At 47.4% G+C, this 12,244-nt stretch overlaps 1 protein-coding gene across 1 annotated transcript; it reads right to left on the minus strand.

The window, feature by feature from the left end:
* Nucleotides 1–3,904: 3,904 nt before the first annotated feature.
* LOC308532401 (keratin, type I cuticular Ha3-I) lies at nucleotides 3,905–9,623 on the minus strand (the record flags this gene model as incomplete). The annotated part of the gene is made up of 7 exons (XM_081109849.1): nucleotides 3,905–4,022; nucleotides 4,219–4,439; nucleotides 4,833–4,958; nucleotides 5,043–5,204; nucleotides 6,395–6,551; nucleotides 7,231–7,313; nucleotides 9,276–9,623. The coding sequence occupies 7 exons, from the start codon at nucleotides 9,621–9,623 to the stop codon at nucleotides 3,905–3,907; spliced, it is 1,215 nt and encodes a 404-aa protein (XP_080965975.1).
* Nucleotides 9,624–12,244: the final 2,621 nt, after the last annotated feature.

Genomic DNA, 12,244 nt, shown 5'->3' on the forward strand with positions numbered 1-12,244 from the left:
ACTGATGCAATGAACAACTCACAGTCACTCATGACTAAGCACACAAGGAAACAAGGCACCGTGAGTGAGAGCCAGTAGAAACAACAGAGCATAAACAAACCACAGAGACTTCAGATACTGGAATTTATCAAACACATCCTATCTAATAAAGAGGGAATATGCTAATTGACCCTCACACCATCGCAAAGATGGTGGCACCCACAGCAAATAAGGAGGGAATATGCTCATTGGCTGCCACACCCTCAAAAGATGGCAGCATCCACAGCCACAAGATGGCGGTGACCAGTCCCCTCAGCCCTGCTGGGGCGCAGGCACGCGGCAAGGCCAGGCCCACCTGGGGGGAGGCCCAGACTTGCTGCGTGCCTGCCTCTGGAGACCCCCAGTCCCAGCCCGAGGCACAGGCAAGCCTTGGATGGTGGCTGCCCAGCCGCCCAGGGCTGCCCAAGGCTCAGGTAACCAAGGTCGGCCGAGGCTTGCACTGCCAGCAGTGGCAGCAGCAGAGGTGTGATGGTGTGTCGCCTTCCCCTGATCACTGGGTCACCTCGCGCCCCTGAGGGCTCCCGGACTGTGACAGGGGGCAGGCCGGGCTGAGGGACCCCTCCTCCAATGCATGAATTTTCATGCATTAGGCCTATAGTCTTATATTATGTTTCTATCTTTAAAGCAGCAGTCACCAACCAGTGGTCCACGGGCCACTGGTGGTCCGTGAGGTCCAAAAGGTTGGCAACTACTGCCCTAAAGGAATAAATGACAAGCTGGAGTATATCTGCAGGGGTGGTCTTTAAAAATACAGCTGGCAAAAGAAACTCAGCCCTGTTTAGATGCCCATAGAATTGTGTGGGTGCTGGAAAATAGAGATGTAATGTCTGCTGCTTTCACTTGGTTCCAACCCACAGAAAAGACAAACCAGAGGTCCCAGAGAGAGTCTCTGTTCTGGTCTCTACTGCTGTGTAACAAAAACCCCAAATATAGTGCTGTAAATCAACAAACATGTTATTCTGCTCATGGATTCTGTGGGTCAGGCATTCTGAAAAGACACAGCAGATGACCTGTTGCTGCTCTATGATGTGTGTCCTCGGGAGAGGCGTTAAGACTGCGTGGGCTTCCTCAGGGCTCAGTGTCTGGGTCTCAAGCATCCCAGGAGAACCTGGTGGAAGCTGCTTGTCCTTTCATGAATGATCCTCAGAAGTCACAGAGTGTCGCTTCCTCTGCAGCTGCAAATTGGCCCAGGTTTGAGGGAAGGATCTATGTCAACAGGAAAACCAGCTCTTGTAAGAAGAGCATGGGGATATGAGTTATTCATGCACAGTCTCTCTCTTCTCCTAGGCAATCCTTTCCCTTATCTGTGGGATGCTAAGGTTCTATAGTCATTGTCCTCTGCCTCTTCCCTCTCCTTTCTCCTCAACAACAAAACCAAGATGTGTCTGGTATCAGCTATTTCCTGAGGTTTACTAATAATCCTTTAACTGAACCATACAATACATTCTCACTCTATGCTTTGCTTCTCTCTCTCCCTCTACCCTCTCTTCCTCTCTCTCTCTCTCTCTCTATTTATCTCTCTCTCTTTTCCTCCCTCACTCCCATAAACAAGAAACTAGGGGGGTTATTCAAAGGAAGTTGAAGGAAGGAAGAGAGAAACCTTCTGAGCTGACCCTGAAGGCAAATTTAATTCAATACCTACCTCCAGGGAAGAGTGAGAACCAGAAAACATGGTCCATGTTGAATGCACACTTGTCTCCATTCCAGTCTCCTATTCCCAGGAGAAGCTGCCCAGGCCTGTATTTTATGTTTGGGACATTCATGCCACCACAAACCCCATTACCTGCCATCTTGGCACTCTCTATCCATGTATTGGGGTTCTTCAGTGAGATAGAACCAATAGGAGATATACGTATGTGATAAGATGTATGATGGAACCTGGCTCATGTGATTATGAGACTAAGTAGCCCCCTGATCTGCCATCTGCAAGCCAGAGAACCAGGAAAGCTGGTGGTGTGATGCTGTCTGAGCCTGAAAACCAGAGGACCAGGGGCACGATGTCCAAGGGCAGGGGAGGATGAAGGTCCAGCTCAGGCAAAGGAAGCGAATCCACTGCTTTGTTGTTCTCTATGGGGCCCTCAGTGACTGAATGATCCCCTCCCACAGTGGTGAGGGTGATCAGTCTTCTCACTGGGAAAAGGATCTTTGTGACCGAAACAAAACTGTCTGACTTGCAACTCTCCAATAAGACATGTGTGTTCCAAAGAATTTCCACTCACACCTTTATTTCAGGTTGAAATGTCATATCCCAATTTTTCAAGGGATTATGGGAAAACAGGGCTCACCAATCTACTGGGTTTCACCATATTTCTTTTTATGCTCCTACTAAAAAAATTTTGAGTCCAAACCTATAATATGTTTACTTATTTTTATGCATTTTATACTACATCTGTAAAACATTATGCATGTTGTTAAATATGCACCAGACATGACTAATAAAAAATTTTAAAGGACTAAGTCCTCTGTGATAAAGCTTTAAAAATTATATTAGTTTTTATTATAAAGTAGACATAAATATTGGCACTCCCAAAATATATCATAATTCAGTAATATGAAAGATAATGTTAATATTAATAATATTTTGGTGAGAGAATGTGATTGAAAAGGAATATTTTTTAACATTTTGGTTTAATGACTTGTAATGCATTGACTTAAAAGTCTGGTTCTGTGTACAATATATTTCTGCATATGTTCATAACTATGAAATTTTCAGGAACAAAAATAGTCACTGCTTGATTTTGATGGCTGTGGACAAAAACCCATCCAACATGTAGAGATTGAGTTGAAGAAGATAATTGTTGGCTGAGTATATTTTTCCTAGTTCTTTCCAGGTTACAATATTTCACATTGCCAAGAGGCACAGACTTCCTCTCAAGATCCACTTCTTCTGTTTTGACCTGTTTCTGTGATTCGCTCACATGTTCCCTCTGAAGAGTTTGACAGAAAATGTTTGCAGAGACCCTCATGGATTTGCCATTCCATTCCCACCACCTTCTTCCCAAACATGAAATCCACAAAAATGAGTGGGTGTGTCTAGTGGAGACTTTTCCTTTAAGTAGAAGTCACAGACCATATATTAGAGTGAATGATCCCTTCATTTGATGGAAGAACACCGGTTACTTGTTATTTATATAAGACACCCAACTTTGGAATTGATGAATGAAAAGGACAGTTATCACTTTTGTGCCAGATTAAAAGTTTATTAGGAGGTTAACAAGGGATCTTTTATTGCATCTCCAAAGACCAAAAGAGTGACAAGGAAAATGTCTCCCAATTATGTTTAGCTTCATAGTGTGCCCATCAGCAATATCACATTTAATGAAATTATTTTACAATCACATCTAGATGAGTACCTGTGAAAGCACAACACATTATGTAAATGTCACTTTGATAATAGGTATTACTTGACCCTGTTATAGATTTCTCTATGTGTCTCAGAAGATGGAGACAGTAAGGTGACTCTGTCATCTCTTATAGCAGTGGTTCTTAACCTTCTGACCTTTTAAATACAATTCCTCATGTTGTGACCCAACCATAAAATTATTTTCGTTGCTACTTCATAACTGTAATGTTGCTACTGTTATGAATTGTAATGTAAATATCTGATATGCAGGATGGTCTTAGGCGACCCCTGTGAAAGGGTCATTCGACTGCCAAAGGGGTCGCGACCCACAGGTTGAGAAACGCTGTCTTATAGGAAAGAATCAAGCCAGAAATTTCATCAGAAGCCTAGAGGTGAACCCTGGAAGCTGGTGCAAGAGAAGTTTCTTCCTTTATCCAAAGTGGTCACTGTTGGAGATGTTTGATCCAAGTAGAGTTGAGATGTGACTTCGGAGCCCTTCTCCTCCTCCTGGCACCAGGACCTCTAGCACACAAAGGTACTGCAAGGCCCACACCGAACACGCGGGCCACAAGGATTGGAGACACAGGGTCCAATGGGCTTGTCACATGCATTGGTGGTAGCACATGGGTTGCAGGGAAGACTGGAGACAAAACCATAGGGGCAAGTTAGGGTGACATGAGCTGAAGAAACTGGAAGATACTAAACACACTTTGTTTATATCTTTCTCCCTTTGTTGCCAACCAAACTCTTGAAGTTATAAAATGATTTCCATCAAGAAGAGCCCCCACCCCCAACAACCTCGTCTGCTCTCAAAGTATAACTAGCTTCATACTCACTTGCAGTCCTCGCTCTCTAGCAGGCCCCGGTACGTGTTGATCTCACACTCCAGCCGGGCCCGGACGTCCAGCAGCACCTGGTACTCCTGGTTCTGCCGCTCCAGGTCACCCCTGATCTCAGCCAGTTGGGACTCCACGTTGGTGATCATGCACTGCACCTGGGACAGCTGGGAGCTGTAGCGGGCCTCCGTCTCTGTCAGTGTGTTCTCTAGGGAGTCCCTCTGTGTGGGGAAGAGGAAGAATGTCACAGAGCTGCTCCTTTCGCATGTCCCTCCATAGGGTTCCATAGAAGTCACAAGCTTCCACAGTTAAAGAGACACCCAGCCAGGATTGCTCAGTAGTTAAGTATCGACTTATGAATCAGAAGGTCACAGTCAAGGCACATGCCTGGGTGGCAGGCTCAAGCCCCATTAGGGGGCATGCAGGAGGCAGCTGATCAATGATTCTCTCTCATCATTGATGTCTCTCTCTCTCTCTCCCTCTCCCTTCCTCTCTGAAATCAATAAAAATGTGTTGTTGTTGTTTTTATAAAGTTAAAGAGACTGTGACCCAAAGAGCTGCCCTGTGGCTCTGATTCCCCTGCTTTCTCACCAGCAGGTCTGAACGATACCCACCAGGTTGTGCTGGGCCTGCAGCTCGATCTCCAGGGCGTTGACCGTGCGTCTCAGCTCAATGATCTCCGCCTGGCAGGTCTGCAGCTGCTCTGAGCTGGACACCACCTGCTTGTTCAGCTCCTGGGTCTGAAACACCAAAGGTGAGAGACAGGATCAGACCGTGCCTTAAGGGTCCCAAGGTGCTGGGTGGCCATGTGCTGAGATGCCCACCTGGTTGGTGTACCATTCCTCCACGTCCCTGCGGTTGGTCTCCACCAGGGCCTCATACTGGCACCTGGTCTCGTTGAGCACGCGGTTCAGGTCCACGGTGGGGGCAGCGTCCACCTCCACGTTGAGGCGGTCTCCAATCTGGCAACGCAGGGTGTTGACTTCCTGATGGAGATTTAAAATATTGGAACAGTATTTATTACATTTTAATGATTTAAAAAATTAAAGGATCCTGATCCTCTCCTCTAAGAATGCAATTCAACTTGTGATCATTCGTAAGCTTTCAACAGCTCAGTTCCCTCTGATCCTCTCATTAACTGGGTTCTATATTCATGACTAATCTGTGTATTTTACTCTACAAAATGCTTTCAAGTCCATGACCTCTTTCCAGCCTCGTGTGCAGTGTACCACTCCTCATGTGGAAGGTGAAGTGTAATGCACCACAGTTTGCACTGTGGGTCCCCAAACACCCAGTTCAGGGATTTTGCTGGTATACCAGAAAGCCTCTTATGTTGGATTCTTAACCAGGGGTCATGAAAAGGATAGAGTCTGGCCAAAGATGAATTAAAGACTGCTTACTTCAAAATCTGCCATCGTCGCATAACTGGTGATTTGTTGGTTCCACCAGCATAGATCTTGCTGGAGGAAATCAGTGTCTCTTCATTTCACTGCTGATCTCACTGAGCCAACATTGTGTGGTGCTTGGGCTTCGGTGGACATCAGGCAGCTTTGAGTTGGGTCTCACCTCTACCCCTTACTATATGGCTTCTAGAAGCTTCTAAATGCCCCAATTTCTACCTCTGGAGTTCAAAAGCACTTGGTACAACATTTGGCACACAGCATGCACTTGAGTAATATCAACTATCACCATTTACATTGGGAATTTAAGGTTTGCACGTAATACCAGTTTTCTTTATTGTGCAACCGAGCAGTGGTGGTGAGCATTTTTCTCAGTGTTTCCTGTCCAGCAGAAAGCGCTCTGAACGAGAAGGAAGGAAGAGAGGGGCTTCGTTTCCAGCTCAGCCCTCTCTGCTGTGTCGAGAGGCCTCATCCTGGCCTTCTCCAGTTGCTAAGTGGAGAATTTGGATAAAAGACCCCCGCGGACGTGCTCTGACTTGGGGACTGCCTGGTTGCCGGCCTTTCATTATTGGGCTCGCCAGCTTCCTTCACTCTCATTCCTGCCTCCGGCAGAAAACTCCTAATCTGCTATCAGGGATGTTTAGGTTACTCATTCTCGATAAACCCCTTTTTGTTTGGAAAACACGTTCCCCAGCTTGCCGAGCCTCTCCCACACCCCATGGGGTTGGAAACAGGCCGTGGCAAGTTCAAGCCCGTTGCTCCTTGGGAAACCTCACCTGCTCGTGGTTCTGCTTGAGGCAGAGCAGCTCCTCCTTCAGGGACTCCACCTGGGCCTCCAGGTCAGACTTGCACAGGGTCAGCTCGTCCAGGATCCTGCGCAGGCTGTTTATGTCCGACTCCACCAGCTGCCGCAGGCCCATCTCCGTCTCGTACCTGCGATACGTAACAGGAGCATCAGATGCAGGCCTGACCTAGACTCTGGTTTGGTTTGTCAGACAACTGGGAGTTGGGGCTTGTGTTCGTACAACCATCTCCTTCATTTAGGTTTTTAACACCGAGCAGTAGCTCCTAGAGGAAAATTCCCTGGTGATTATTTTTTAAAATATATTTTTATTGATTTCAGAGAGGAAGGGAGAGGGAGAGAAAGAAACATCAATGATGAGAGAGAATCATTGATTGAGCCTGCAACTCGAACATATGCCTTGACCGGGAATTGAACCGTGACCTACCTCCTGGTTCATAGGTCGACCCTCAACCACCGAGCCACGCCAGCTAGGCTGTAATTATTTTTAATAAATAAAGAGCCAATGGACTTAAAGGGATAAAAGCCCATGAAAACGGTGAGATGTCCAAAATTAATACATCTCCCGTAGTCTCCCGATGGACTTCTTTGCAGAGGAGAGCATTGGGGAGCAGGCTCCAGCACTAGGTTGGGGGATGTTCTGCAGAGAAGCAGGAGGTGAATCTGGAAAAGAGGTCTCTAAGCTCTGGTGAGCCTCGAGCCCTTGGGGAACACACACAGGGAAACGCTCTGTTGATGTTCGTCAGAGTTGAGCACAGGCTAAGGGCACGGAGAGGACAGAGAGAAGGCAGCACCCTGCTTGCCACTCACTTGGTCCTGAAGTCGTCTGAGGCCAGCTTGGCGTTGTCGATCTGCACCACCAGCCGGGCATTCTCCGACTTGCTGCACAGGATCTGGAAGACCCAACACATGCTGGAGTGAGCTGGGTTACTTTCAGCAGCGGCAGTCCCTACTAATTATCTATCTGGAAGGAGCACCCTAGCAGATCTTGTGTAAGACTATTAAGTGTTATCTCTGGGCTCAATAACTATTTGAGAAATTTAATTTGAAAAGAACACCCAGAAAAGTATCAGTAGATAAATTATCTTTCTTTTTCTTTCCTAATAAGCAGTACTGAGAAGCTGATAATAAGTAACATTTATTTTTTAAAACGTACTATATGTCTGGCATGGTTCTAAGAGCTGAGGATACAAAAATGAGTAAGCACAAGATCCTGCCCTCAAGAAACTCCCAATCCAACGGGGAAGACATATATATATATATATATATACACACACACACACACACACGTACACACACACATACACACACACACAGACACATATATATATATATGTAACGTCCAAAACGACCGAAAGCTCGACCAAACATCGGGAGTGAGTCCTGCAGTCAGTGCTGGGTTGCCGTGGCAACACAGCATTGATTGCCACACTGTGGGTGCCTCATTGACCCAGCACTGACTGCCCAGGGGGCTGTGATCAGGCCAAGAGAGAAAAACGGCTATTCCTATATAATACATAAAAATCTAGAAAGATTTCGAGAAAATAAAAGTTATGCCAGGTCAGTACTGACCAGGAGAGCTGAAGTTGCTGCATGAATACTGGATACAGGCTTGAAGCCAAAACACAACTCATGAGGTATAATCATTGTAACATAACAAAAGGTTCCTTTCACTAAAGAGAAAAGATGGCTCCCAATACTGATACACACAATAGAACAGTGTGGGGGTTCGGAATGAGCCTCACCAATATGTTTCAGTGGTATGCAGATTTTTGAGCTAAGGGCAATTTTAGCTTCAGGCTCAAGTGTAAATTCTGCCCCTCCCTTTAACTACCTAAAAAAATTTGAATTAGAGGCCTTGCCCATAATAAGACATTATCCTATATAATAAAAGGCTAATATGCAAATTGACTGAACAGCAGAATGACCGGTTGCTATGACACACTCTGACCACCAGAGGGCAGATGCTCAATGCAGGAGCTGTCCCCTGGTGGTCAGTGTGCTCCCACAGGGGGAGCACCGCTCAGCCAGAAGCCAGGCTCATGGCTGGCTAGCACAGCAGAGGTGGTGGGAGACTCCATGGCAGCGCTAAGGATGTCCGACTGATGGCTTAGGCCTGCTCCCCTAAGCCATCAGTCGGACATCCTCTGAGGGCTCCCGATCTGCAAGAGGGTGCAGTCTGGGCTGAGGGACACCCCCCAACTGAGTGCACGAATTTCATGCACCGGGCCTCTAGTAAGGAAATAAACTTGCAGCTGGGAACATGGGATGGATCAGGAAAGGAGCCATGCCCTCCCGGCTACCCAGGATGGCTTGGCACCATGTCCTGGTAGGTAGTTTTCAAGCTTTCTGGTTCTAGCCAACCATTGTATGCCCTCACTGCACAGTACAACCAGGAGAAACGCAGAGGCATCTACGTCAGGACAATGATGTCACAGAGATTAGGGACCCACAGAGGATAGTAGTAAGAGGTCAGAGCCATCAAAAGTCCAGATGCGGGAGAGAGAAATAGTCTGGTCTTTACAGAAGGTTCCGCTTTACCGAAGGTTCTCGGGCCCAGTCTTTTCTCACACCCCAGGGTAGTAATTCCGGAGCTTGGCAAATGCACAGCAGCTTTTAATTACAGCGTATTTATGCAAAGTGCTGCTACCTCCACAAAGACTAACACTATGCAAATGTTCAGACCTAACAGTCCTGAGCCTAGAAGAACATGGGCCTCCAGGAAACAAAATGGAACAGCCAGACTGGAACGCCTGTGTTTTAATTCCCCCCAAGAGCCCGTCTTATCTCTGAATCAGAGCTCACATTCCCTCCCTACAACGTCCTGCCAGGGCAGTGCGGTGCCCACCCCTCACCTTCTGCTGCAGCTCCTCGATGGTCCGGAAGTAGGACTGGTAGCTGGGGCACATCAGGGGCTCCTGGGGCTGGCAGCGCTCCTGGATGAGGCTCTCCAGCTCCGCGTTCTCCCGCTCCAGCTGCCGCACCTTCTCCAGGTAGCTGGCCAGGCGGTCGTTCAGGAACTGCATGGTCTCCTTCTCGCTGCCATTGAAGGAGCCCTCGCAGAACCAGCCGCAGTTGCTCACGTTGGCGGGGATGTTGCTGGCCCCGGGCAGGGGGGTGCTGTGGCAGCTGGGGGCCACGCAGGGCCGGGCGGGGCAGCTGGAGCGGCAGCTCAGGTTGGGCAGGCAGCAGTTGTAAGGCATGGTGCTGGGAGGGAGCGAGGCGCCGGCTGAAGACAGAGTCCCAGTTCTCCAAGGAGCGTGTGGGTCTCCTAGTTCTGGGAGCCTTTATACCCCTTCCGCAGAGGGTGTGGACATGGAAGGCAGCCCTTTTATTCCTACTTACTTGGCGATGGTCAAAAGCCCTTCCCCTTGGTTTGTTATGTTTCCTCAGAAGAGTCCCTCATCTCATAAAAGTCTTTACTGGGGCTTCTCCCTACCTCGGGACTCCTCGTCCATGCTGAGCGTCGATGAAGTAAGAGCCTCACTGTGTGGCTTCAAAGCACTGGCCGCGCGAACGCCCTGGCCTTTATTACTGGGCGTGGCGGGCCAGGGATACTGTCGTTCCTTTGCTTCCTGGCTTCCCAGCCCTGACTCCTTGGCAAGCCTCTGGCTCTGCTCTCTATGACAGAAAAACTTAGCTCCTGCCTGTGTGTCCTTGGCTAGGTCAAATTTCCAGCACTTGCTTCTAAACCCATGTTCTCAGAAGAATAAATCCCTCTGGAACCATTCACACTGCCTGGTTCCCAGTGGCCGTTGCCTGATATGCGGGCACCACCTATATCTGTGATAATGTCAATCAACCAAATAACATATGTTCACCAGGATCATAGTTTGGACAGGGAACAGTGAGGAATGGAGGGTCAGACCAGGGCTGTGGTCAGATGGAGCTAGCATTTGTTGGGCACCTACACAGGTCCAAGGTGGTGCTAGACACTTTTCAGAAACATGATCTCATTCACTCCTCACCATGAGCCTTCAAGGATGAGTGGTATTATACCCATTTTACAGATGGGCAAAACGAGGCATAGAGGGTAGGAGTTAATATGTTGTGAAGCCAGGATGCTAGCGCGGATCTCTCCTCTTTCCATCATACTATGCTTCCTAAATAAGTGAACTACCTCCTTCTCTAACTTCTTCAGACCTCAGTAAGTTGTGAAGTTCTGCATCAGGGGAACTGGGAGAAGCTCAGTAAGGACCGTGTGAGCCAGGGAGTGACAGATGAGGGTGGAGGAGAAGCAGACTCTTGCCATCCTCCCCTGCTGCATAGGTACAAATGACCTACCTCCTTTCCTAATTCTGACAGATCCTCTCTTCCTCCTTCCCAAGCTCTCATCTCACCTTGAACATGTCGTCATGATTCATGTCTACCTCTCTCTCTAGATGAGTTCCCTGAAGGCATGGAGGGCCCTTATATGAAGGCCCTTGAGTTTGGGCTTTATCTTAAAGGCAAAGGGGAGCCATTGAAGGTTCTAAGGAGAGAAGTGATGTAGTTTCATTCTTGATAAGCTGCATTTGAAGGAACAGGGAAAGGTTCAGCAGGTCCTTGGAGTTGACTAGAATTCCTGACAGATATAATCCCAGTGCAGATATGAGTGTTAGAGAAATAAGCCCAGGGAGAGAGTCCACAAAGAGAAGAACAAGGGGCTGAGGACCAAACTTTGGAAAACTCCCCAATCAGAGAGCAGGATGAAATGGAGAACTGGAGAGAGAACATGAAGAGAGCCGGTTCATGGCACGACAGAAGGTCAAGGAGGAGAAAGCATCAAAGTGGAGTTGACGGTCAAAACTCTTAGTGTGGCAAGGGGCCCCGTAAGATCAGAACCATGGAGAAGGTCTTGGATAAGTTGACCAGCAAGTTGCCAGGACCTTTCCTATACCACTCCTGTGCTCTTCAAAATAACACCCACACTGAACTTTGGTAAACTGAGACTTTAAACACCCTGAGCTGAGATGTTCATTATTTAGAAAAATCCTGCCACAGTTTGTACACCTGATTATAAAGCTTGTGAGCTTTGCTCTTACCCATACAGACTTTCTTACCATAATTAGTGTACTTTAAGCAGCTTCAAGCTGTCAGTCTTGTTTGGATCTGATGATTTATAATAGTTGGTGATGTAGGAACAATTACCCAAGAAGCAGAAGCACTTGGAACTGTCCATGCCTGTAACTTCTATTTTGTTGCAAGGCATAAGGTGAGATGTACTTAATATCCTAAAGGGAGGTGACGAGGAAAGAATTCAGTTGTGTGCCTAGATATACTGCCCAGGGAGAAGAGGGGCTCCTTACCATCGTCCTAGCAGGGGACACAGCAGAACTCAAATAAAGGTGCTCAGAGCAAAGCCCAAGCCGCTCAGCTACAGCTGCAGATCAACAACCAGACTGCTTTGCTCTTCCTTCCTCCTTCCACCTCTTAAGGTAGAGCTCAAATGCCAAAATTATCAAAAGAGAGAGGGCACATCTTGGAGCAAGTGTGATGGTAAGGATCTTAATGATTATCTCATTCAAATCTCTCACTGTACAAATGAGGAAACAGAGGCACAGGATGGAGAAATGGCTTGCTTAGGATCTTATCATTTGAACCCAAATCTGCTGACCCCTTGAAGTCCCAGCCCCCATCACCATGCTTCAGAAGTGTTCAATAATTTCACAACCAATCCGATCTGCATTGGTCCTAGGGAGAGAAATTAAAGGCAGTGAGGGGGAGAGGGCAGAAAATCTTGTCTGCCATAGATATACTTAGTTGAAGAAGAATGAAGGGTGAATGTGGAGGTGATAGAATTCAGCAATATTGAAGTACTTTATGGACTGATTTCAATTTTTAT

This window comes from Myotis nattereri, assembly GCF_964212035.1.
Source record: "Myotis nattereri genome assembly, chromosome: 16".
Classification (NCBI taxonomy): domain Eukaryota; kingdom Metazoa; phylum Chordata; class Mammalia; order Chiroptera; family Vespertilionidae; genus Myotis; species Myotis nattereri.